The 27391-nt window shown below is 48.8% G+C and overlaps 1 protein-coding gene across 2 annotated transcripts in view; it reads right to left on the bottom strand.

The window, feature by feature from the left end:
- FAM193A (family with sequence similarity 193 member A) overlaps positions 1 to 27391 on the bottom strand; it is a 101305-nt gene that overhangs the window by 62058 nt on the left and 11856 nt on the right. Inside the window, exons 2-5 of one of the 2 annotated variants that reach the window (XM_082838347.1) lie at positions 13437 to 13582; positions 12931 to 13098; positions 9501 to 9735; positions 3967 to 4091 (exon numbers count right to left, since the gene is read on the bottom strand). In XM_082838347.1, the coding sequence (XP_082694473.1) occupies positions 3967 to 4091; positions 9501 to 9735; positions 12931 to 13098; positions 13437 to 13582 (674 nt within the window). The remainder of the gene's footprint in view (positions 1 to 3966; positions 4092 to 9500; positions 9736 to 12930; positions 13099 to 13436; positions 13583 to 27391) is intronic. The other variant, XM_082838348.1, reaches the window with a different exon arrangement.

Here is a 27391-nt window from a genome sequence, read left to right as displayed (position 1 = left end):
ACATGCACTTACAGACACATGTTTTGAAATGGAGATGCTCCCATGTTAAGTGAGGAAAGGACTACGTCACCACGTGTAAAGATGCACGTGTGTGGGAGGCGTGGACACTGGAAAAAATCTGGAAGCAGCACCCAGTTGTTTATGGTACCTACCTTACCTACCTCTTCAGGGTTTCCTTTGCTTTCAGAATTGTATTGCAATGACAATCTAATAATTTTATAATGAAAATAAACAACAGCGATTTAAAAACAAGAACTTTTCCATGGGTGCAGACACCTTCCTTTCCACCCTGGTGACCACTGCATAAAGACGCACGTCGTGCGAATGGACTCATTCTTGCCGAAGCCGTCTACACCGGCTCCATCACTTCAAGGAGGGAGCACGCGGAAAACAAGGTCACTGAAAAGCTGTGCAGGAAAGCCCAGAGCCAGGAAAGGGCACGACGCGACCCACGCGGTGATGGGGCTGGCTCAGACACCGAGGCTGTCCCCAGGAAACAGAAGTCCTCAAGACCCAGAATCCAGGGCCTCTCGAGGCCCCCCTGGCTCCACCCAGCACGTGGGTGCCCCCAGGCCTGAGAGCACGGCAGCCCACCAGGCAGCGGTCTTCTCCTCAACCTCTGCCTCTGCAACCCTGCTTGTCACAAGCTGATTTCCACTCTTCGTGCAAACCCCACCTTGCCCGTTAGGCCACCCAGAAGACTGGGGTGGAGGCGGAGGGGACTCATGCTCTCCCCCGCTCCTGCCTGAGGTGAGAACCGCTCCCCTCCTGTCCTACGCGCAGACTCTACTTAGAGCCAGTGGAGGGCAAAGCAGCCGGGGGTCCTGGGACTTCTGTGGTGGGGCACTCAGAGCACAAGCTGTAGGCACAGGGCTGGAGTCCAGAGAGGAAACAGGGAGCTGCTAGACTGCAGAGAGTGTCCTCAGGGTCAACAGCATCAATGGGTCAGCAGACAGGTTACTACCTACATATTCACTCTGCAAACACATGACAGTTAACAGCTGGTAATATCTATTATGAATATTGTCTATGTGAAGCAATAAGTGATAAGGAAAATGAGATAAAATCAGTTCAGGTACGTTTACTTACAAGCCTAATTAAACATTCCCCTAACAATGAATATATCAATCTACTTAAAATAAAGACCAAATTGGGCAATAGCTACTAAAACCACCACAACAAATAAGGAGAGACAACGGGGCTCCTGGTCTTGCCAGAGGGATGGAAGCAGAGTCTGACAGAGCTTCTGGTTTCACACGAACTCTCAGGCAGCACAGACAGTGAGTGGCCTGCTGGAGGACCCAGACCCTGGCATCGCTACACGACAAACGGAGCTGGTTCCTTAATGGGTAAGTTGTGAGGGAAAGTGGATAGGGGTGGGGGCCTGCAAGTTAAAGCATCTCAAAAGGCTCGGAGAAAAAGGGGCCAGGAGTGGAGGTCAGTGTTTAACGGTGACACAGTCTCCATCTGGGGTGACATCCAAGTTTTGGAAATAGTGGTGACAGTTGCCCAACGTTATAAATGTAATTAATGCTATTGAATTGTACACTTTAAACTAGTGAACTATATGGTGTGTGAATTCTATCTCAATAAAGCTGTTAAAAAACAGAGAGACATAACTTTCCTAAATTAAGTCAGTTCCTTGAATGAAGTCAACCTTTGGGTAGATCATTTGTATTTAAAAAAAGAGAAAAAAAAAAAAACGACAGCAAATAAAAACCAGGCAAGACTATGGAAATGCACATGAGTAATAAGAGTATAAAGAAAGGGGGAGTTCCCTGGCGGTCCAGTGGTCTAAGACTCCACGCTTCCACTGCAGGGAGCACACGTTTGATCCCTGGTCGGGAAGCTAAGATCCCGCATGCCGGACAGTGTGGCCAAAAAAACCAAAAAGAGAGAGAATAAAGAAAGGGAATCACGGGATCGCTGTGCAAGACAACTGAGTGACAGCTCTGGGCGAGGCTCCTGGGCCCGGTGGGGCATGCAGATGGACTTGCTTCTAGGTGAGCACGCTGGGCTGGGGCTAAGGGATGTTCACCTGCTATCAATCCATTCAGCTTACATTTATTTTGTGTAGTTTTCTGTATCTGTAATTTACTTTATAATAAAGTTAAACAAAATGCAGGCCCAGAGACAAAGTGTCAGTGTTAAGATACTCACAACTATGGATTTTGTGTGCCACAGACATAGTTATTACTTTAGGGGGTAGTGTTTGTATATAAGTTGTCACAAAATTTTTAGGAGTTGTTAACTAGGTATCTGTAAACTAGAAGTTCAAATCTGAATTGTTCTTGGGTCCAACAAAGCTGTCCCCTGGGGAACTCGAAGGAATGGCTCCTTCTGGCGCCCCAGACTCCTGGGGAACGCCCTGCTTGCCTTCTCCCCAGCTTCCATCCCCATCTCTATGCACCCTGTCCCTCACCCGCTCCTGGGAGCAACTCTGCAGCTTGGCCCCAGGATTAACACTGAAGACTCTAAACCACTGCTGATCTTTGGAGACTGACCACCATTCGCAATGAGCAAGATGAGAAATCCAGAGCCAGGGCACAGGAAAAAGTGGGGTTCTACACCACGTTTCAGGTTTCTGCCACCCACCCACGGTTTGATGAGAGGCCCATCAAACTCCCTGGCTCACCAGAGAAAGAAAAAACAAGGCTCAATACCCTGGAATGCTGCTGTAAGGACCCCCACCCCCACCCCCCCACGCACACACAAGATGCACGTCTTTTTACAAGAAGTGCTCTTGCTGGATTTGAGCACCGTAACTGGGCACAATCTCCATGAGGGTCGCTCACGTCTCATGGAGACATGGACACTCGTCCAGGACACGCCTGTCTCTGTGCACCCACCATGGAACGTAACGGCGCTGTCGGAGTGGGCGGGACGCAGGCAGTGGTGCGGGAGCTGCTGGAAGCAGGGTGCGGGCCACACCAGTAACTCTTTGTCCTGACCACCTTGGCCCCAGTCCTCCTTCCCCAGCTGCTTTTAAGGTTATTCTTGCTCCGGAGGTAAGGGTGAGAAGTGGGAATAGCTAGGACCCCTCAAACAGGAGTTAGGAATACAGGAAACAAAGACTGGATTGAAACATGGATTTCAAGAGAAAAAAAAAAAAGGTGACTACTGTGTAAGTTAACTACAACAACAATATATTGACGTAAAAATAATTCCCCTTCTTTGCGAATCTGGCCCAACCATATTTTGGTGTGGACCTTTAAACCAAGATGACTACAGTCTGTGCTGTTCTATGATGCGTCTACAGCCTGGGAATCTGTTCACAGGTGGTAAGCAGATGAGGAACAAAATGACCCGCTGCAGGGCTGAGGTAGCTCACACCTGGCTCTCTAGCACAGGGACAGCAGATCCAAGGAGGGGCCCAATTTGTCAAGCCACCTCGGAGCAAACACCCCCGGCTGGACTTTCCCCTTCCCCCTCACCAGGGCAAGCGACCTGAGGCTATACTTGGGACTCCGGGCTTGGCACACCTGATGAAGCCCCACGGAAGCTCTACAGCAGTAAGAAGAACCCAAGCCATGAGCCACGATGTGGAGCGAATGCTTGAGAGACCTGACAGCGTGTCTAATACCTCCCCTAGCGCCCCAGAGCCCCTTAACACCACCAGCCCTCCCCCGGCCCCCCAAGTGCCCCAGCACAGACCACACCACAGCCACCTGGCAAAGCCCGGGACTTGTCAAGTGAACTGCTATGTTTACCGCAGCTTTTCCTTATTCAGGAGAAATCTGTGATGCTAAACCTTAGTAGCAATGATACTGGGTTTATTATTTTAAAGTTCAATCGTATTACTCTTTGGGTTTTGAGCTTTCTACCCAAACTGTATTTTCCCCTAAGCCCGGTAGTTTTCTGGCAAGAACTGCCCCTGCAGTGGCATTCAGGTGCGCACCTGCTGCACCCCAGGGACAGGAGCACGCCGTCACGCCAGCAGGACACATGCAGGTGAAGACCGAGTACCTGATCTGCGACACCAGTGCCGGCAGGCTGCTCTGGAGAAGTGGCTCCGAAAAGACCAGATCTTCAAAGAGGTGCTTATTGTGCAGCTCCCACGTAACCTGGAACTTTTTCAAGTGTTCATTTTCCTAGTGAGATAGATACACAGAAGATACATCCAATCAAAGACTGAAAAATTCCCAGAAGGGTTTCTCCCCCCGCCCCCAAACCCACACCCTCTGTCCAGGCCCAGAACACTCTGCTCATGAGGGGTTGCTACTCCCTGTGCATCCAGCCTCCCTTCCAAATGACTCAACACAAAACAACGGGGCGGCGAGATGCACACAATGAGGGGACAGAAGAGAGAGACCAGCAGCCACTCCTCATAACCATGCCTCCCAAATGTCCTGCAAGCCCCGCCTCCCAAACAACTTAAGTAAATGCATGCAAATCCTCTGATGCCGAAGGACAAGCACTTCCGAGCCTGTCTCGAGAAGCCTCCCGTTCTGACAGACACAGTAACTTCCCTGCTAGTGACAATGCGTGGAAGGTCAGCGCCTTCTTTCCCTGCTAAACATGGGCAACCTCATCAGTTACTTTCGACAACAACTTTTGAACATTTGGAAGCATTCTGGCCATCACAGCGAGTGACCTCCAGAGAGGACAGGGTGACCGGGGCAGACAGCGCCACGACCTCCCCACGTGCAGCGTTCATATTCAACAGCTCTGGCCGCAACCACCCGTGTGTGAACCCACACGTCCATCTGTCAGTCACACGTACACTACTCGTGGCGCATCACCTCGCACCTGGGGAAACATTCCTCACCTGAGTGACGGACAGTCTGGAGAGGCCTCACTGGGCATCACACTCCAGTCCCCTCTCAACAGGTGACGCATGCCGCCCCACGTACTGGTCTGTTCCTATTTACTGTGTAGCCCAACTGAGCTGAAATTATGACACCTGGAGACGTCAGGACACGATCTACACGTGGAGATCCCATTGCTCTGTGCCCTGATCACCGGTGGACGGAGGGGCTGAACGAGCAACTCAGGGTGAGCACACACCTGCAGGACGCTGCTGAGCACGTGTGCTCCTGCCCTACCATGCACGCACACCTGCTCTCGAGTTGCACGCAGCCCTCTGCCTGTACTCGAGACCCGCACAGAGACTCGGCAGGGCACCTATGGCACCTGCAGGAGGGCATCTATGGCACCTGCAGGAGGGCATCTATGGCACCTGCAGGAGGGCATCTATGGCACCTGCAGGGAGCCTCAAGCCCTCGACTCTGGCAACGTTCCCAGTGCCTGTCCTCACTGCACGTTTAACCGAAACACCAGTGCCTCCCAGGTCTAAGTTTTATCATTCTTGTTTCACACGCAGCATCTCTCGCAGCAATTACGATACAGGAAAGCCGGGTGGGGCAGCAGACCAGGGCCTGGGAACCGAAAAACTAGGCCCAAGGCCTGGAATGAGGCCTGATTACAAGCACATAATTTTAAGAACGTGCTTGTAATAATGACATAGCCACCGAGGCAGTGAGGAAAGGACACGTGTCACACACTTCAGCAGAGACCACTCTGCACAGGCGCTGTGCCAGCACGAGGACACAGAGACTAGCGCAGCAGGTCCCTGACTGCCGGGAGTCCCCAGGGGACAGAGGATTGGCGACGGTCTGATTTATGATTTGTCTCCATGACAAAGGAGCTAAGGCAGCAGCCAGACTAGGCCCTCAGCCAGATGACAGAGGGTCCAGGGAAGGCGTCCAGGAGAGCCGAGGGCCTGCCTGGTCTCCCCTGTCAATCTCTGGGACAGAGTCAACAGTCCCTGCCCGCCAGCCTGTGAGCAACCCTGGGCACTGAGTTACAATACTTGCAAGGGTGGGACCACAGCTCTGGATTTGGGCTCACATTAACTAAAGGTAATAAAGGTAAAGACTGATTCATGAGGAAGATGTTTGACATTTTTTATGAAATCTGAAATTATACTTCCAGGTGAGTCATGCAAGAGAAACAGCAGACCCCAAGCTCGTTTCACAACCTCAGATCAACTTGGGACAACAACACATGCTAGTAGTGCGAGTACTTCCCGTGGGCCACCCTGAACTTGGTGCTGCCGTGCCCCATTCACAGGCCAGAAACAGTGTGCAGAGGCTGAGCAACATGCCCTGGGCCTGGGGGGATGGGGTGTGCGGGGGGGAGGGGGGTGCTGCCACAGCTGCTACGAGAGACGAGACCCGGGGGTCGGCGGAGACTTGGTGCTGCCCCAGCCGGAGGCCAAAGAAAAAGCTCCCGGATGGCCTGAGCCTAGGCACTTCCGCCCAAACCACTCTCACTTCTCACTTCACCTGCAGGGAGGTGCTTGGGGGTTGGAAGAAGAAAGAGGAAGTGTGTACAGTCAAGTCCTACAGCAGAGCTTGAGAAACAGCTGGAGATTCAAGATTCTTCTGGCCTTGTAAATGGAAATTCAGATTTCACAATTCTTACAGCCTGGGAAGGCATTTCCTAGGTGAATGGAGGCCTAACTTTGGTCCCAGCTTTATTTCAGCGTGTACAATCATTAGAAAACCTGTGGCTGGTTTGATGCCCAGGACACGAGCACATTTCCCAGGAAAGGCCTGTGTTTGAAGACACCTCTCTACGCCCTGACACGGTCCGTGGCCCTGCGGCGGCAGGAGGGCCGGAGGGGCTGTCTCCAGAGAGGCTAAGGGAGTGAGCACAGCATGAGCCGGCAGGTGTGCACGGCGAGGGGGCTTGCCGCTTCAGGGACAACTGACCCCACTTGTGGCCAAGCCCAAAATCCGAGCCCTCAAGCAAAAATCAGAACTTTGGAAAACTTACATCTGCCACTGTGGCCTTGAAGCTTCTCCACATTTAAAGATCTTTCTGAGGAGGGTCACAGGGATGGTGACAAAGGCCATTTTTTATATTGAATATCGTGTTGCCTAACATGACACTGAATATCTTCAGCAAGATCTGTGTAGCTCACTCAGTGAACCAGTGTTTTCAAAATGACCGACGTCTGATGCTAGAAAACGACCTGAAGCGTGAGCCACACCAGTGGACTGTGACGGAACAGAGCCGGCTCAGCTCAGTCACCCGGTTTCAGGTTCTACACTGCAGCTAACCATTAAGAAGCACTGGGATTCCGGTGTATTCTCTCAAAGAAGAATTTCCACAACAAACTGAAAAGTCTATTAGACTATTCTTCCAAATACATATCTGTGGGAGGCCCAATTTTCTTCAAAAACTTCAACCAAAACAACCTATGAAGACACACGGAGCACAGAAGCAGGTGTAAGAACACATATGTCCTCCGTTAAGCCAGACACTAAAGAGATGTGCAAACATGTAAACGGTGCCCCTCTTCTTACTAAACGTTTTGTTTTGGAAAACAGTTTTTTTATTTAGAGATATGCTGTCTATGTTATGCAATGAGCTGTTATTTTAAAAGTGATTTAACGAATATCTTTAAATTTCTCCGTTTTAATTTCAGTAATATCAGTAAATATTGATAGATAAAATCTGCACAAACAAATGCTATTTGGGGCTCTCAGTTTTTAAACGGAAAGGCGTCCAAGTCCAAAAATGCTGAGACTCTGAGACACGGACTTGGAAGTTAAGCTCACCTCGGCTCTGTCAACTCCTACCCTGCTCAGATCACGGGGTAGACCTGGAAAGACGCTGTTATAAATCTGTGAACTGTTCTCAATCCGGTTTGAACACCCCAAACACAAAAAGAGATTTTTGAGATAACTGGGACATTTTTCTGAGCGCACAGAAATCACCATCAGTTTTCTCAGGTGTGACAACGGTACAGTGGTTACATGGGATGAAGTGAGCTCGCAGAGGGGATCTGCGTGTTGCCCGACTCACTGACTTCTAGGTTTGGGGGTTTTCACATCACATCAACAGCCCCCCCACCCCTGCCAAGGTCACCCTAGGCACAGGCCCTTGCTGTCCCTCCTGGGGGCAGGGTCTCTCCTGCCCCCTCAAAGAAGCTGTGATCATCTGTGGTCCCAGCATTATGTGCTGGACCTAGGCTGTACCTCCGTTCTCCCAGGACGAGAAGAAATCTTTGGAGGGAATGCTGGCTTCTGAGCACATGACTTTCTCAGGATTCCACCAGCTTTCGATTTGTTTTTCCCTCCAAGGCTTCTTGCCTTTCATGCCAACTCAGCAATGCGTTTTAAAAGGTTCTACCTTGATTTAGCCTGTGTTATCCAGAGTTCAGCTGTCTCCCCTGGAGGAAGGAAGAGTCCAGGTTACTGGTGTGGTGTCTCACTGGAAACCAAAGTGAGTATCTCCACGTGCAAAGCAAGTGAAATAGATCACTGACCAAACAGCTGTATTCTGAGCTTAGAGCTTATGCTCAATAAACACGGTTCAAATCATTTTCCGGTAGCTGAGTAAGATGGCGTGCACTCTAACCGGCCGAGGAGGGTGAGGCTGAGCTGGCCCTGGCTGGCTGGGGGGCAGCAGCAGCTCTCCGCACCGCTCTGTGCACCAGGCTCAGGCCAGTGCTGGCACAGGGGAAGCGGCAGGGGAGCTGGACTTCTGGAGGACGGGGAGACATTCAGTGAGCCAGGGGCGGGTGCTGCTTGGGACGCCCGGGGGTCAGCCCCTCAGGCTCGGTGCTGAAGGGGGTAACCGCCCGCCCATGCATTCACCCGCTCGTTTTCTCACGGCGGGTGCTTCCCTCGAGGTTTTCGGGACTCACTTGCGGGAACGGCAATGCTCTACTGAAGTGATGCCGCTTGAGGAGCTCTGTGAACCCCCCGAAACTACCTGCAAAATGGTTAATTTTTCTATCGAGGTCTATCAACTTTAGAGTCACATAAAGACCTTACGCTTAAAACCTTCGGAACCACTGGTTACTGTATTTGTTTCAAAATGCAGTTTTACCACTAAGAAAGCACCCCAAACCAGCCCAATGACCTCTCACTTAATAGTAAAATTTGAGTGATGATGAGAAACTCCACAGACTATTAGTAAGTCGAGAAAGCAAAGACGGCTCGTCCCTCTGTCCAGCCGGCAGGTGCGCCTGAGGCTGTCGAGGACCAGGCCCAGGAACTGAGTTTCTACCAGAGGCCTCCTTCCACCCCGCTGTGGTCATTTCCCTTCTGAGGCAGTCAGAGACCGCCCACAGGGGGTCAGCGTCTCATGTGGTTCTATGAGCCTATCCTCAGTCCAGCGCTGGGCTGGTGAGTAGATCAGCAACGGCGAGCCGGGGGGCCGGACACAGGTGCCCTGCCGTCCCCCATGCTCTGCACTCCACCTGAGAACACAGCCCCCATCTGCAGAATTCACAGCACAGCCACTCCTCTGTCTCCTTCCTACTGTCACCCACTCCGGCCCTCACCTCACACGGTCCCCACACCGTGCCCCCAGGACCCAAGGTCCCCGAGCAGTATTTCCGCTTTCATCCAGCAGCCAAGTCCAGAGGGGAGAGAAAGAGGAGAGGAATCAGGCCCCCAGCCCCGCCTGCACATCTCGGAGGAGGGGAGGGGCGTGACGGGCCTCCAGACCCCCGCCCCGGGCAGGGGACGTAGCCGACTCACCAGGGTGCCGAGGAAGGTGCTGATGGTGCGCGCCGCCTGGCACAGGGCACCGTACTCCTCGAGGAGCAGGGAGATGAACTGGTGCGCTTGCGGGGGGCCCTGCAGGGCGGACGGCGACTTCACCCTGGACGCGGCCGACAGCTGCCGCAGGAGCCGGACCTTCATCTCTAGCACGTACTCTCTGGCCTGCTGCTCCAGCCGCTGGTACAGCTGGTAGGGGTCCCGCTCGCAGAGCCTGCACAGGAGAGAGAGTCACCACTCGCCCGCAGGGGGACCCTGGGAGCCTGGGGGTGCCCACCTAACGACGACCGCCATCTTCTCACAGTCAGCCTGCTTGACAGAGGGGGAGCCCCCAGAGTCACTGGCCAAACGGCAGTGACCGGCGTCCACTGAGAGCTCGCTGTCAACCCCCGAGGCGATGCCGGGTCAGACGCGAAGCCACATGGCTGGGCGAGTCCCCGGACTCAGGCAGCCAGCAGGGAGCAGAGCAGGCACAGCGGAGCCGCGCGGGGGCCACAGAACTGCCAAGCCCGGGAGACCCCAGCACTCATCTCTGAACGCTTATATGCGGACAGCGGAAAAGCCACGGCCCCCAGAGGTGACACCTGGGCTGCAGCACGGGAGCGGGCTGCTCTTCCTTCTTCCTAGGAATTCAGTATCTGATCCAAATGGGCTTCTTCTACTATTTTCATAATCAGAAGAAACTTTACAGACAGTGTATCTCCTTTTAAATCATCCCACCAAAAGATAGTAAAGGCGGTAAGAGAAAATGTGTAAGCTGAAGGTCAGAGACAACAAGTCAATACACGCCCCCATCAGGCCACACGGCAACGATCATCTTCACGAACTTCTTCCCTAACTTGGAGAGCATCAACTTTTACAAACCTGTTCTATAGTAACTGGCATGACCATGTTTCAAGTGACCACTCGTTTCAGCTGTGCACTTCTGAGGAGCCTCCAGATGGAAACCTACATCCGATGAAGTGACAACTACAGCACCCGCCTGGAGCCCGTCACCAGGAGGAGCCGCTGGGACAACTACAGCACCCGCCTGGAGCCCGTCACCAGGAGGAGCCGCTGGGACAACTACAGCACCCGCCTGGAGCCCGTCACCAGGAGGAGCCGCTGGGACAACCACAGCACCCGCCTGGAGCCCGTCACCAGGAGAAGCCGCTGGGACTTCCGCACCCACGCTGTACAGTACATTAAGCTGTAGCTCCTGCATTTGGGTAGTGGATCCTTTCACCTCTGGGCACCACGCTGGGTCAAAAGAGAAGACTGTTAAGTTGTCACCTATTCCACTTTTAAGTGACCACACTACCTAGGTTGTAAAAGACAAGAGCCGAGTGAAAATGGAACTTGTGTAGCCTTACAAAAAAACGTGGCCAGAGACACAGTAAGAACTGATGGGACTCCCACTGTGGTGAGTCTACTTCACACAGATATATTAACTTTTTAGCTTAGCATGACAATCACAATTTTAATTACTAGTACAGCAACTGTTCTCTGAAACAGAAGGTATTTCATCTCTTAAAGGAAAGTCACAGAAGACTCAAAATGACACAGGGACAATCGAACTTACAAGGAGACTGGATGCCTCCTTCTTGGTTCTCTTCGCCTGCTGGAATTAGACATGCGTTGCATTTTATTTCTTTGTCCATTTCTGTATCTTATAAATTTAATGACTTGACCACATGGTACTTTTGCAAGTAGACTTGTAAAAAGCGCTATGGCCAAGGGGCAGGAAGATGAAGATGCTGTGGAAGCTCACCCAGCTGTGCGTTCAACAAGCACTGGGCCCAGGAGGCTGTGTCAAAGCCACAGCAGGAAGACGCCAGGAGAACAAACTCTCAGGCCGCTGGATGCTCGGAGCACACACACATACAGAGCGTAATTCCAGGTAGTGGCAGTAACACGATAAAAAAGAAGGGAAGGGTTGATAAAGAATGATGCGGGAGGCCCCTCGGAGTTTAGGTCAGGTGGTCTCTTTGAGATGGTGACTCTGAAGTCTAAAGTGAAGGATGGAAGGGAGGAAAAAAAACCCTGAGCAAGGAAGAACATTCCAGACCGAGCGAAGAGAAGAAACCAGCAGGTCTGTGGAGGATGGCACGAGAGCCAGTGTGGCTCTGAACGCAGTGATGATGTGCGAAAATGGGGGGCGGTGGGAGGGGGAGGCAGAGCGGCAGGATGCCAAGGGCCACGGAAAGGGGCAAAGGAGAATCGCCGCCAGCTGTCAGGTCCTAGACACGGGCTTTACAGACGGCCCTTCCCGGTGTGTGCTGGCGTTCAGACAACAAGAGAAGGGTCCTTAGACATGGAGACGAGGAAAAGCGTAGGACGTGGAAAACATGTGGAAAACACGCGACATATATATACCCGGACTTCAAATGGCGGCGTGGAATGTTTCCATTCTTAACGGTGAGTTTCGTTACTAGAATACTGCTGTTTCCCAAACCGCTCTGCCGTAACGTCCCATCTGAACAGTCGTTTACTGAGCATTTCCTTCCAACCGTCTCTGATTTTGCTCTGGCCTCTTCCGAAGCATTCACAAGCTGTGAAGCTCCGAGTGTGACATGCAGGTTATATGTGCGTCCCTAATATTCACCAGGAAACCTGACTTCTAAAAAAGGCACGCACCACCCAGAGCCATTTCACGTCGTCAAACCCTAGACACACCGGCCGAATCACTACCTAGTTAATACAGCCCACAGCCAGTCACCACCCCCATCTCCAGGAGGAACTCTACAGCACAGCGAACAAGAGGTTACAGAACCCCAAAGGGGCTGCATTCAAAACATGAAAAAAGGACCAAAATGAGAATCAGTTCATGGAACGTCTCGCTCAAATTTACTGCTTTTATTGGGAACATCTCCAAACAGAGGGAACAAATGGTACAAACTCTAAGGAAGAATAAAAATTACACCCACTTCAAACTCTGTGCTGTCACTGAGCACAAGGTCCCCGCCTGCGCGAGCGCCCTGCCGTGAGCCCCGCCCAGTGAGGAGCACCTGTGTGAACGGGCCTGTGACAAATGGCTCTCCATCCGCCACCGGACCTCACGGGGCCTGGGTTTCCTCATCTCCTAAGCGGCATAACTGCCTCTCCTCCGCGGGGCAATAGAGCAGGAGTGCCTGAGAAAGTGCTCAGCGCCATCGCGGGCACAGCAACTGCCCAGAAGGAGTCTTACTGTCAGACTCAACACTAAGGAAGGAGACAAGTACGTCCGTTCGCTTTCATTACACAGGTAATAAGCCTTCCATCAGAATGAGAATCTGAGAGTTCACCCAGCCCGTCTGCTGCAGGCCTGCCACGTGCCCGGGGCCGAGCTTGCGCGACAAGCTCTCCCAACCCCGAGAGGGGAGTCCCCCCGAGCAGAGGGGAGCCCGGGTGGGCGGCTGGTGGGGGAGGGCCGCGCCTGGGCAACACGCACCTGTCCACGAGCTCCTTCACCCCCTCCTTGTCGGGCACCAGAGACTGGTCCTGGTCGTCGGCCAGAGGGGTGCCCGCCTGCCGGTAGATGCAGCGGACTGTGTAGCGCACTTCCGACCAGTAGTTCTGCAGCTGCTGAGGTTCCCGCTCCGCCTCTGCCGAAATCTCCCTGAGAACAAATGTCCACAGGACCGGCGCCATCAGCCCCGGCACAGCCCCCAGGGCCCTTGGCTGTCAAGGCTCCCATGGGCCCTGGTCCACCTCGGCCGAGCCGGGACCCGAGACCAATCAGGACCCGCGCGTCCGACTCCTCTTCCCAGGCCTCTGGCAGCGGCAGTGACGGCCTCCCCAGCCTCCAAGTCGGAGGCATCCATCGACCCGAGACCCTACCTATTTCGGGGAGGCTCCCGCCCTCTGTGAGGACGTGCCTCCTCCCACCAGTCGTCAAGGGCAGCAGTGAAGGAGGACCCCACCCCCCGCAGGCGGAGGGCCCCCCCATACCCGTACCTGCGCTCGCTGCAGGCCTCGCAGGCGCACGCGGTGTCCGAGGGGGCGGCTGTGGGTAACGGCTGAGCGCCCAGGGTGAGCCTCCCGCCACCGGCCTCGGGCTGCGAGCTGCCGAGCGGGGAGTGAAGAAGGAAGTCTTGACCCTGCTTTAGAGAAAAGAGAACAGGCTCATTGTGAGTAATGCTCACGGCCCAAATTCGTTACTAAGTATTCAGGACAATGCCTTTTAGAAAAAATGGAAAACCTACACATCAAAAAGAAAATATTTCAACCGACACTACATAGGAAACTTTCTCTCTGACACCCAAGAATTTTGTCTGGAACCGATTATTTTTCTACCTTCTGATAGTCACATCATAACCACACGAGGACGGTCCATGAATCTCCTTCATACATTAAAAAAGAGCGATTCTACTCCCAGTGCCCTAACTGGTACCTGCAACCACCATCCCAGGGGACGCCGCTCCGCAGAAACCTAAGCCTCTGCCCCACAACGTCCAGGAGGAGGTGGGCTCAGACCCTGCCACCCCGCGGCCGCCATGGAGATACGACCCCTCACCTCCCCCTGCCTAAGAACATGGTCCCACGACCCGCACAGCCGCCACCTGGTCCCTCGGGGATGTGGGCTCCAGGTTTAGGGCTGAGGACCCACACACAGTGCAGGAAGGTGCTTGCACGTCCCCCCAGGGCTCGTGAGCAGGGCAGCCAGCTCCGGCCAGCGCCCCAGTGGCCTGAAGAGAAGGGCCAAGTCACAGGAAAGGCTCCTGAAGGGAGGACAGCATCGCTCCCCCTCCCGTCACCGTCAGGTCAAGTGCAAAGGCTCTGAGACAAGCCCGGCTCAGCCCTCAGCTGGGTGCCAACGCCCCCGCCTGCGGCCCCACCCCATCCACTGCTGGATGAAGCGCAAGAAAGTCCTCCAGTGGAGGGGCCGGGAGCAGGGGAGCCACTCCCAAGCCGCGGGTAGGGCTTGCGCCATCATTAAAGAACACCCCCAGCCCGAAAACGTTCCTGCTGGGTGAGCGGACCCCGGAGTTACGCCGGGGGCAGAGGCAGAGCGGGGACGGGGGTGTCACACAGTCCCCAGCAGGCAGTCAGTGCAAGGGCTCGACTGAGGCCCAGGAAAACCTCGACAGGGCCTCCTATGGGCAAGAGCCACCCGCCATGGACCACCTGTGAGGACCGCAGGGCCTGGGCACCAGAGGGGACCACAGGGAGACCAGCAAAGAACGGAAGAGTGGGGGGCGGGGGTGGCAAGGGGAAGGCCGCAGGACAGGCACCGCTGCCCTCCAGCCCCGCAACATGCCCTTGGGTGACGCCGACGTCACTCATGGAAGCTGGGGGAGAAGCTCTGAACCAGATGAGACACTTGTGTTTTCTGCAGATGGGACATGCATTCCTGACAATGAGACAATGCGGATTCTAACTGTACCTGGAGAGGCCACGGGTCTGACGGACAAGTCAGCGAGGGGCAGGAACGGGCGGTCAGACGAGATGGGTCTGAGGCGGTGGTGGAGGAAGCAGGCTGCTCCCCGAGAGCAGCGAGGCCGCGCGCCCTACCTCCACCCCCCACGCACCCACACTCCACCCCACCCACGTGTCCAGCCCAGCCGAGGCCACTGTCACCCACCCCAGGCCTGGATACCACAGTGCTACAGCCGCCTTGCACACCGAGGGTCCGTTCTCCAAGCAGCAGCCAGAGTGGTGTTTAACGCACGAATGAGACCACACAGATCCTGCAAAGACCCTCCCACACCATCTGAACAGACTCTCATGTCTTCCCGCTGTCTTCAAGGTTGGCCAGGACCAACGTCTGCTTTTATTTCACTGCACTTGCTCCCTTCGCCCAGAGGGCTAATCTACTAAGCCTTCGAATGGCTTCCGACAAAAGAAGAATTCTCTCCATCAATCACGCCTCAGCTAAAAGATACCGACTCAGGGGGGCTGGCTGAACCAGTTCTCAATTCTTGCGTCTCAGCTCCAAACCCACCACCTTCTGCCCTGCAAACACTGCTCCTCTGCTGTGGTCGGCACCTGGCCTCTTCGGCAGAGGCCTCCCTCCTGGTCCCCGGCTGCACTGGCCCACTCCTACCACTCGGAGGCCGAGGGACCAGGTGCAGCCCCTGCTCCGGCTGGCCCGCCAGCCGCTGCTCCAGCCTCCCAGCAGCCCCTCTGCTCCAAGCGTGTCCTCGAGCCCTCCCCTGACCCCGAGTGCCTGCTCCCTGGATGCACCACAACTACCCTTAGAGCTCCCTTCTCGGGTCTGGGCATGGGTCTCCTGTCACTAGCCCACCACCCTCCACATTCAAGTGACCCTGTTTACATCAGTGGTGCGCTGCCGCCTCCTGACCTTGGTCACCCTGGCTAATCTCTGACATCACAAACTGCTATCTGAATTCCTGGGGTTTTCCTGTTTTAGACCTGTCTTCACCACAAGAAGATCAGTTCTGTGAGAGCAGGACACGTTCTGACCCGCCTGCCACTGCACACGAGCACCAACGATGCTGCCTGGTACCCTGGGCAGACTCGGAGCAGCGGCCAAGCACCTGAAAAACCTTTCCTACCGACATGGGAGGGAGCTTCAGACCTTTCAAAACAGGGCACGTGGCTACCATATGGTAAATCCTTAAACGTGTCACCTCACGATGCACATCTTAGACAGATTTAACTTCAGCTACTGTGTTATGCCCAAGTCCAACACAGTTTAAAAGAATACAACACAAAATCCAACACTTCAACAATGTGAAATATACAATGTCCAGCATCCAATAACAAAGCCAAGAGGCAGGAAAATACAACACATAACCAGGAGGGGAACCAATCCATAGAAACAGACCCCAAATAACAGAGACGATGCAACCAACAGGCAAGGACCTGGAACTGGAGACTATGAATAAACTCCATATGCTCATGAAAGTAGAGGAAAACAAACATGGTGAGCTGAGAGACCAAAGATGCAAAAATACGCAAATGGAACTTCTGGAGATGAAAAATAAAAAATATCTTGAAAGAAAAAAATACATGAGATAGACTTAAGAGCAGATTACACCCAGCGGAATATCAATAAACCTGAAGACAAGTAATACAAATAAATATCCAAAATGAAGCACAGCGAGAAACAGGATTGAGAAAAACAGACAAAGCATTTGTAGGACAAAATCAAGATGTCTAACACACAGGTAACTGTGTCCCAGGAAAAAAGGGGCTAAATGATTGAAGATTTCCCAAATTTGATGAAACTGTAAACTGACATATCTTAAAAGCTCCTGCAATCCCAGGCACAGTAAACCAAAGCTAAAAACCAAGGCACACAGAGCAAAACTGTTAAACACCAGTGAGAAGGACACAGCTGAGAAGCAGGCAGAGGAAATCTCCCCTTCGGTCTACAGGAGCAAAGAGAAGAACAACAACGCCACTGCGCATCAGAAACAGGTTGGGCAGCAAAGACCTGACCTACAGCCTAGAATTCTGAACAAAAGTAACAGTTAAAAATGAGGGCAAAATAAAAGCTCTCAGTCAGACAAACAGAGGCTTCCCTGCAGGACAAGAAACGTTAAAGGCAGTTCCAGTTAAATGGCCCCAAGTGGAGATGTGGGGCTACACATGATGAAGATGTGGGCCAAAGACCCCTCTCATTTGTAAACTCTTTTAAAAAGATAACTAACCTGGGGGGGTGGGGTGGGCGGGGAGAGGGATAAATTAGGAGTTTGGGATTAGTGGATACAAACTACTATATATAAAACAGATAAAAAATAAGGTCCTACTGCATAGCACAGGGAACTATATTCAATGTCCTGCAGTAAACCATAATGGAAAAGAATATGAAAAAAGAATATGTATGTATAATTGACTCACCTTTGCTGTACACGAGAAACTAACACAACACTGTAAATCAACTCTACCTCAAAAATAAGAGAGAGATTAAGCAAACTATGATATCAGAATGATGGAATACTCTGCAGCCATTAAAATATGTGTAGAGTCTACACAGAGATATGAAAAAAGCAAGTTAACTATTTAAAGCAAAAATAATAAAAATCTATGGTAAAGTTTACAAGAGATATGCAAAAAATATATGACTACACTAACACAAAAAACGGTGGTGCTCTGAGTACAATATTGAAAGGTTCTTACACTACATATTAAGTACATAATATTCTTTGAAAGTAGAGGCTGAAAAGTTGAAGATATATACTGTAAACTCTAGAACCATTAAAAATTATGAAACAAGGTGATATAGGTAATAAGCCAAGAGGAGGTAAAACAGGGTCATAAAAATATTCGGGGACTTTCCTGGTGGTCCAGGGGTAAAGAATGCACCTTAAAATGCAGGGGACACGGGTTCGACCCCTGGTCAGGGAACTAAGATCTCACATGCCACGGGGCAACTAAGCCCACGTGCCATAACTACTGAGCCCACGCACCTCCACTAGAGAACCCATGTGCCGCAACTACAGAGCCCACACGCCCTAGAGCCTGCACGCCACAACTAGAGAAGAGAAAACCTGCACACTACAACTAGAGAGAAGCCCATGTGCCTCAACGAAGATCCTGCATGCTGCAACTAAGACCCGATGCAGCTAAAAATAAATAAATAACAAATCTTAAAAAGAAAGAAAGAAAGAAAAATATTCAATTAATCCAAAAGAAAAGACGGAAAAGAAGAACAGCAAACAACAGATGGGAAAAATAGGGGGGAAAAAAAAGCAAGATGGTATATTTAAATCCAAACTATCAATAATTACATTAAATGGAAATAAATATTCCAATTGTTAGCAGAGATGGTCAGACTGGATTAGAAAGCAAGAGCCACTATGTTTTCTACAGGAGATTACAAAGACACAAATAGGTTGAAAATAAAGGTTAGGAGACAAATTCCATGCAAGCACTAACCAAAAAAAGCTGGGTGGTATTAGCATCAGCAAAAGTTGGCTTCAGAATAAGGAATACTGGCACCAGTGAAGGGGACGATGAATATGATGATGATAAAATAATAATGACAACGAGACTGATTCAACAAGAAGCAATAACAATGCTAAACGGGTAAGCATTCTAATAACAGAGCTCAAAATACGTGAGGCAGGAATTAAAAGGATAAATGTAAAAGTCCACAATTACGTCTGGAAATTTCAACACTCCTTTCAATTACTGGACTAGACGGAAACATCAGAAAGGGTGTCAACGTGACCACCACCGTCAACCAATCTGATCTAACACTCACAGTACACTCTTCCCAACAACAGCAGAACACAAATTCTTTCAAGTGCACATGGAACATTAACCAAGACTGAACACAAAACAAATGTCAACACGTTAAAAAAAATTCAATCATATTAAGTACGTTCTCTGATTACAATGATAATAGTAATAAAAAGGTCAAAAGGTACAAACTTCCATTTATAAAATAAATTATGTCAAGAGGATCTAATGTACAGCATGGTAACTGTGTTAATAATGCTCTACTGCATATCTGAAAGGTGTTAAGAGAGTGTATCTTAAAAGTCCTCATCACACACAAAAAAACTGTTTTTGTAACTATGTATGATGACGGACGTTAAGTAGACTTACTGCAGTGATCATTTTGCAATCTATACAAATACTGAATCATTATGTTGTACACCTGGAACTAACAGAATGTTGTATGTCAATTATACCTTAATTCTGGGAACTCCCTAGTGATCCAGTGGTTAGGACTCAGCACTTTCACTGCCAGGGCCCAGGTTTGATCCCTGGTCGGGAAACTAAGATCCCGCAAGCTGTGTGGCACAGCCGAATTAAAAAATACATATATATATATACATATACCTTAATTTAAAAAGATATCTAGAAAACACACCAAATTATAAGGAAGTTTAAAAACACACTTCTAAATAATCCATGGGTCAAAGGATAAATCATGCTAAGAGTAAGTATAAAATATTTTGAACAGAATGAAAAACACAACATATCGAAATTTGTGGGATGCAGCTAAAGGAATGCTTAGATAGAATTGTCGGGAATAAAACACATATCAGAAAAGAAGAAAGATCTCAAATCAATGATGTAAACTTCTACCTTAAGAAACCAAGAGGGCTTCCCTGGTGGCTCAGTGGTTGAGAGTCCGCCTGCCGATGCAGGGGACACGGGTTCGTGCCCCGGTCCGGGAAGATCCCACGTGCCGCGGAGCGGCTGCGCCCGTGAGCCATGGCCGCTGAGCCTGCGCGTCCGGAGCCTGTGCTCCGCAACGGGAGAGGCCACAGCAGTGAGAGGCCCGTGTACCGCAAAAAAAAACCAAAAAACAAACAAACAAAAAAACAAAAGAATAATAAATTAAGTATAAAGTAGAAAGAAAGAAAGAATAAACCTAAGAGCAGAAATTAACAAAATAGAAAATGGAAAATCAATTAAACCAAAATGTGGTTCTTTTCCCTTTTATTGAAAAGATCAATGAAAATGATAAACCTCTAGCCAGGCTATCAGGGAGAAAAAGAGACAAAAACAAAACCCAAACAACTGATATCAGGAATGAAAGGGAGGGCACACAATCACTACAGATCCTGTGATAAATTTAAAAATAACAAGGGACTATTCTGAACAACTTCACACCAATACATTTGACATAAAAAGGGCGAATTTCTTTCTCTCCCCAGTTTTACTGAGATACAACTGACATATATCACTGTATATGTTTAAAATGTACAGCAAAACAACTTGACTTGCATATACTGTGAAATGATTATGCAAATTTCTTTAAAGACAAAAATTAACAAAGCTCACTCATGAAGAAAGACTATCTTTCCTAACTAAACTGGACTCACAGTTCAAAACCTTCCCAATAATGCCAATTCTAGGTCAAGAGAGCTTCACTGGTGAATTCTACCAAACATTTAAGGCAGAAATAATACCAATTCTATGCAAACTTTTCCAGAAAATTAAAGAAGAGAGAATACTTCCCAGCTCATTCTAAAAGGCAAGTATTACCCTGACACCAAAACCACACAAAGATATTGTCAGACAAGAAACTTAGAGACTAATATCCTTCATGAACACAGATGCAATAATCTTTAGCAAAACAGTAGCAAATCCAATACAGCAATCTATAAAAAAGATAATACACCATAACCAAGCGTGGATTATCCCAGGAATGCAAGGTTCATTCAACATTTCAAAATTCACCATGATTAATTCTGTTAACAAACTAAAAAAGAAAAGTTCTATGATCATCTTAATAGATGTAGGAAGAGAATTTGTCAAAATTAAATATCCATTCATGATAACTCTCAGCAAACTAAAAACAGAAGTAAACTTTTTCAACCTGATCTATACTTAATGGTGAAAAACTAAATGCTTTCCCCTTAACACTGGGAACAGGGAAGGATGTCTGCTCACACCACTTCTATTCAACATCATACTGATGGCTCCAGCCAACGGAATAACGAAGAAGAAAAAAAAAGACATACAGATTGGAAATGAAAAAACACATTATTTTTAGATGATGTGATCAACTACGTAGAAAACCCTACAGAGTCTACCAAAAGACCACTAGAATTAATAAATGAATCTTGGGACTTCCCTGGTGGTCCAGTGGTTAAGAATCTGCCTTCCAATGCAGGGGACACAAGTTCAATCCCTGGTTGGAGAACTAAGATCCCACATGCCGCGGGGCAATGAAGCCCAGGCGCCACCAACTACTGAGCCCACGCACCACAACTAGACAGCCCGCATGCCACAAACTACAACTCTGCAACTAAGCCCGTGCGCCATGACTACAGAGCCCATGCGCTCTGGAGCCCGCGTGCCACAACTAGAGAGAAGCCCACGTGCCGCAACAGAAGATCTCGTGTGCCGCAACTAAGACCCAATGCAGTCAACAAATAAATAAATAAATAAATGATTTTAAAAATAAATGAATCTTCACAGGATATAAGGTCAATATACAAAAAACAGTTACACTTCTATAGACTAGCAATAAATGATTGGACACTGAAATTTTTTTACAAGTACTATTTAAAATAGCAAGAAAAAGATGAAATGCTTTGGAAATGTTTCAATACGCTGTGTGTAAAGCCTACATATTGAAGACTACAAAACTACTCTAAGAATAAACTTAAAAACTAAATATATGAAAAGTCATATCATGTTCATGGACTGGGAGACTCAATATTACTTTGATGTCATTTCTCCCCAAATTGGTCTACAGACTCAACACAGTGCCAGTTAAAATCTCAGTGGGTTTTTCTGTAGAAACTGGCAAGATGATTTTAAACTTTATATGGGAATGCAAAGGACCTAGAACAGCCAAACACTTTTTAAGAAGAACAAAGCTTGAGGATCTTTACTACCTAATTTCATAACTTACTATAAAAAGCTTCAGGAATCAGGACAGTATGGTACTGGCAAAAGCATGGGTACACACGTAGAGTGGAAGTCCAGAAGTAGACCCACACATACAGCATCAACTGATTTTTGACAGAGATGCCAAGGTATTTCAATGAGGAAAAACAGCATTTTCAACAATAGTTCTTGAACAACTTCATGCCCATATACAAGGATGAACCTCAACCCTTACTTCACAAAAGATACAAAACTTCACTCAAAATGGATCAAGAATCAAACGCAGAAGCTCAAACTGTAAGACATCTAGAAAAAAACACAAGGCAAAAAAATCTTTATAAACTTTGGGTAGCAAAGATTTCTTATACAGAACACAAAAAGCCCAAATCATTTAAAAATTGATGAACTGGACTTGACCAAAATTAAAATTTTTTGATGTTCAAAACACAGTGTTATTGGGACTTCCCTGGTAGTTCAGTGGGTAAGACTCCACGCTCACAATGCAGGGGGTCTGGGTTCGATCCCTGGTCAGGGAACTAGAGCCCGCATGCATGCAGCAACTAAGAAGCCCGCATGCCGCAACTAAAGGATCCCGCATGCCGCAACAAAGATCCCACGTGCCACAAGACCCAGCACACCCAAAATAAATGAATAAATAAATATTAAAAACAACAACAACAACAGTGTTAATGTAATGAAAAGGCAAACCACACTGGGAGAAAATGTCTGAGAAACATACCTGATAAAAGGCTTGTATTCAGAATATATAAAGATTTCTGGCAACTCAACAGTAAGACAAACCACCCAATTAAAAATATGCAAAAGGTTTGAACAGTCACTTCACTAAAGAGACAGAAAATAAGCACATGAAAAGATGCTCAACAAGTCATTAAGAAAATGCAATTTAAAACCATAATGAGGTAACACTACGAGCCATTATCAGACTGGCCATAATTAAAGGCTATCAATATCCAACCTTGGTGAGGATGGAGATACAAAGGAGAACTCTCATACGCGGCTGGGAAACAGTATAAGCGTTTTGGAAAACAGCATGAGAGGTCCTTATAATGTTAGTCACACACTTACCCACAACCTAGCAATTCCACTCCTGGGTATTTACCAAAGAGAAATGAACTCTGTCCAAACAAAGACTTGTACTCACATGTCACCAGCAGCTTTATTCATGATAGCCCAAACGAGGAAACACCACTGTCCCTCTATTGGTGAGTGGATAAACTGTGGTTCATCCATACAGCGGAATACTGCTCAGAAATAATTAACTACTGATACATGCAAGAACATGATAAGACTTAAAAGCATTACATTAAGCTAAAAAAGGCAAAGACTACCATTCAGATTATCTTTCTGTGAGGCTGACTCAAGTTCTGCCCTCTTGATCTGACAATTAGTGGTAGCAGTGACACATTTTATTAGCACAACCACTTTCATGAGGTTCATTACAAAGGAATTTTATATTTGCATTATGAACCAAGACTCAACAGAGCAAACATTCGAGATAAGGACGACTGTTAACAAACTCTTAAATGGTTGGTTTCAATTGGAACTACATGCCTTTGATTAGAACTGTGGTCATGGTAACTATTAAGAGAACCTGGCTACTTAGTGTAAAACGCCAAGACTTACATTTTAACAATATATAGGTGAACACAGACACAGATGCTAATGTCCACAACCAAAAGCCTTTATACATCAGTCAACCCTGAAAACAGGAAAGTAGAATATTAATTTGTTAAGTAGTCATCCTTGTGGCAGGATGCCTGAGGGCTACACAGGCCCCTTTAAAGAAAAAATAGGGACTTCCCTGGTGGAGCAGTGGTTAATAATCCACCTCCCAATGCAGGGGACAGGGGTTTGATCCCTGGTCCGGGAATATCCCACATGCCATGGAGCAACTAAGCCCGTGCGCCACAACTACTGAGCCTGCGCTCTAGAGTCCACGAGCCACAACTACTGAGCCCGCACACCTAGAGCCCGTGCTCCGCAACAAGAGAAGCCACCCCAATGGGAAGCCCACGCACCGCAACAAAGAGTAGCCCCCGCTCGCTGCAACTAGAGAAAGCCCGCGCACAGCAACAAAGACCCAACGCAGCCATAAATAAATAAACAAATAAATAAATAAAATAATAAATAAATAAAAGAAAAAATAATTCTCCAGAGTACCATCTCCCACTCCCCCACACCAGACTTAAAACTATTTTCGTTGCTTAAACAAACACAAATGTAAAATGCAACATAATTTATGTTTTTAAGGCCTTTTTATAACTATAAAAAACCAAGCTGGTCTACAACTTAAATACAAAACCCCCTGAAAGTCATTAAAATTCAAATTAACGTTATTTTAAAGACACAGATGGGGGAATTCCCTGGCGGTGGTCCACTGGTTAGCGCTCGGCACTCTCACTGCTGAGAGTTGGTTCAATCCCTGGTCAGGGAAATTAAGATCCCACAAGCCTCACAGCAGGGCCAAAAAAGAAAGAAAGAAAAAGGATGATTCGTTGAAACCAAATTGCTAAATTCAACACAGCCTGGCTCTGACAACTAAGTGCAGGCAGGCTCTCCTGAGTGGGTCTCTGCACAATGTCTCAACCATCCCAACCTCTTTGCCTGTCTGAATTTCTCCTGCACAGAGCGGGTCACACCTTTGATGGGTCTTTGCTTGGCTTCAGCAGAGAATGTGAATATCAAGACAACTTCTGCTGCTGCCTCAGTAACCCTGAAAAGCAGTGCACCCAGGCCCACAGAAGTCAGGGGCAAAGCCTTCCACACGATCTGAGCATGCCTGCCCCATTATCAGAATACAAGCCGTCAGAGAACTCACAGATCAGGAACACACGTCCACAGCCCCAACAAGGTGTGAACTCTACTGTACAGGAAGCATACTGTAAACATTCTTAAGTCCTGAAACATTACCTGTGGATACAAATCAAAGGAAGGCTCGGTCCTTCATTCAAAAATCATTCCCAGGTACCTGCTCTGTGCCAGGCCTGTGTAGACACCCTGAGATGGGTGAGACAGGAACCAGGGCAAAGGAGCTGCAGTAGAAACTCGGCGTGGGGTTAGGGGGTGCCAGCAGGTCGGAAGGGCTGAGGCGCATGCCGGCGGTACAGGGTAAGCGACTCTGCTCTCAGTTACCTGGGGCCAGGCCTCTGCTGAGCCTGTTCAGCCCAGCTGCCCTGCCTGGCTCTCTCTCCAACACCGGACGCTGCTGAGGGGGAAGGTCCTTGCCGATGGGCAGTGATGTCTCCACCTTCAACAAGCACCTCAGGCTGTCCAGCAACCCGGATGCCCCGCCAGCTCACTGTTCTCACTGAAACCTTACCCACTCCCTTGCTCCTTCCCAGTCCCCTCAATCCACTCTCACTCTCAAAAACAAGTTTATAAAAAAATTCTGGCAGCAATTTTCTCAACTTCTACACTCCTCACCCGACCTTACTTGCATCCTCTACAGGCTTGCCTGCAAATCTGTCTCTTCCAGAAACAGGCACTGGCTCTCCTGTCTTAGTGGGACCTCATGAGGGCACCATCTGTCTACCTTACTGCTCCCCCACCCCAGCCTCAAGCTCTGCCTCCCTGACGCTAAGCCGAGGTGAGAACACAGGCGACCGGGGCTCAAGTGCTGCTGGCGCTCACTCCAGAGGCTGGGGCTGCCTTACGAATGTGTCTGAAGTAGCTGTAACCCAGCAACTCCACTCCACAGATAAACACTCTGTGATGCCTGGGCTCAGGGATGCCCGGAGAGCTGGTAAAACATCGCTTCTGGGGGTGTCTGTGAGGTGTCTCCGGAGAGACCAGCACTGGAACGGGCAGGCTGAGCACCGAAGCCAGCCCTCCCCAGTGAAGATGGATATCGTCCACTCCTCCGAGGGTCTGAACGGAGTAAAAAGGCAGAGACATGTCCACCTTCTGCCCTCGGACACCAGCGCTTCCGGTCCTCCGGCTTTGCAGAATGTGCACAGTGAGACTTCTGGCCTCCATAACCACCTGAGCCAGCTCCTACGATAAACCTCTTCTTTTCTTTTCCCTATCTATCTAACTATCCATCCATCCATCCATCCACCCACCCATCTCCTGTTGGTTCTGTTTCTCTGGAAAATCCCGACCAAAACACACCCTAACAAAACTCTTACAAACGAGTACCAAGAGATGGATATATAGATGCCCGACGGCATTTTTTTTTTAAATAACTGCAAAACCCAGAAAACAACTCTGTATCTTCCAACAAAATTTGTTTAAGTAGTATTTTTTAATGGGCATTTTGTTTTCAATACTGGGCTTTAATTTCTTCCCCCAGTTTTATGGAAAAATAATTGATGTACATCACTGTAAACTTTAAGGCATACAGCATGATGGTTTGATTTACCTATATTGTGAAATGATTACCACAATGGGTTCAGCTAACACCCATCTTCTCACACAGATAGAGGACAACCTTTTTCCTTGTGATGAGAGCGGTTAGCATTCACTCTCTCAGCAACCTGCCTATGAGTCATACAGCACCGTCGGCTACAGTCACCAAGTTGTACATCACATCCCGGGGACACGCTTATCTTGTAACTGGAAGTTTGCACCTGTTAACCACCTTCTTCAATTCCCCATTCTGTCACCCTCTGCCTTTGGTAACCACAAGTCCGATTTCTTTTTCTCCGAGTCTGGCTTTGGGTTTGTTTTTTGTGTTTTTAGATTTCACATGTAAGTGAGATCATACAGTATTTGTCTTCCTCTGTCTGACTTACTTCACTAAGCAGAATGCCTTCAAAGTCCATGTCTATCCATGTTGTCCTAATGGGAAGGCTTCCTCATTTTTTATGGCCAAATAACATCCCATTGTTTTTATATGTATGTGTGTATACAAACACACACACACACACACACACACACACACACACCCCACATCTTCTTTATCCATTCATCCAACAATGAACACTTAGATTGTTTCCATGACTCGGCTATTGTACATAATGCTGTTATGAACATGGTGCTGCAGGTACCTTTTCAAGTTAGTATTTCAATTCCTTTGTATATATTCCCAGAAGTGGACCTGCTGATGCGTATGATAATTCTATTTTTAACTTTTTGAGGATCCTCCATACTGTTCTCCACCGTGGCTCCACCATTTTACAATCCCACCAACAGTGCACAAGGGTTGCTTTTCTCCACATTCATGCCAGCATTTGTCATCTCCTGTCTTGCTGATGATACGGCCCTTCTAACAGGCCTGGTTCTGATTTGCATTTTCCTAATGACAAATGATGTTGAGCATCTTTTCATGTACCTGTTGGCCTTTTACATATATTATTTAGAGAAATGTCTATGGGTCCTTTGCCCATTTTTTCCCTGGCTTATTTGGTTTTTTGCTGCTGAGTTGTATAGAGCTCTTGAAATATTTTGGATATTATCCTCTTATCAGATATATGGTTTGCAAATATTTTTTCCCATTCTGTAGATTTTCTTCTTTTTTTCTTTCTTTTTTTTTTTTTTTTTGCGATACGCGGGCCTTTCACTGCTGTGGCCTCTCCCGTTGCGGAGCACAGGCTCCGGACGCACAGGCTCAGCGGCCATGGCTCACGGGCGCAGCCGCTCCGCGGCATGTGGGATCTTCCCGGACCGGGGCACGAACCCGCGTC

This window comes from Leucopleurus acutus, assembly GCF_964270905.1.
Source record: "Leucopleurus acutus genome assembly, chromosome: 4".
Lineage (NCBI taxonomy): Eukaryota > Metazoa > Chordata > Mammalia > Artiodactyla > Delphinidae > Leucopleurus > Leucopleurus acutus.
This window is presented reverse-complemented; position numbering and strand designations above follow the sequence as displayed.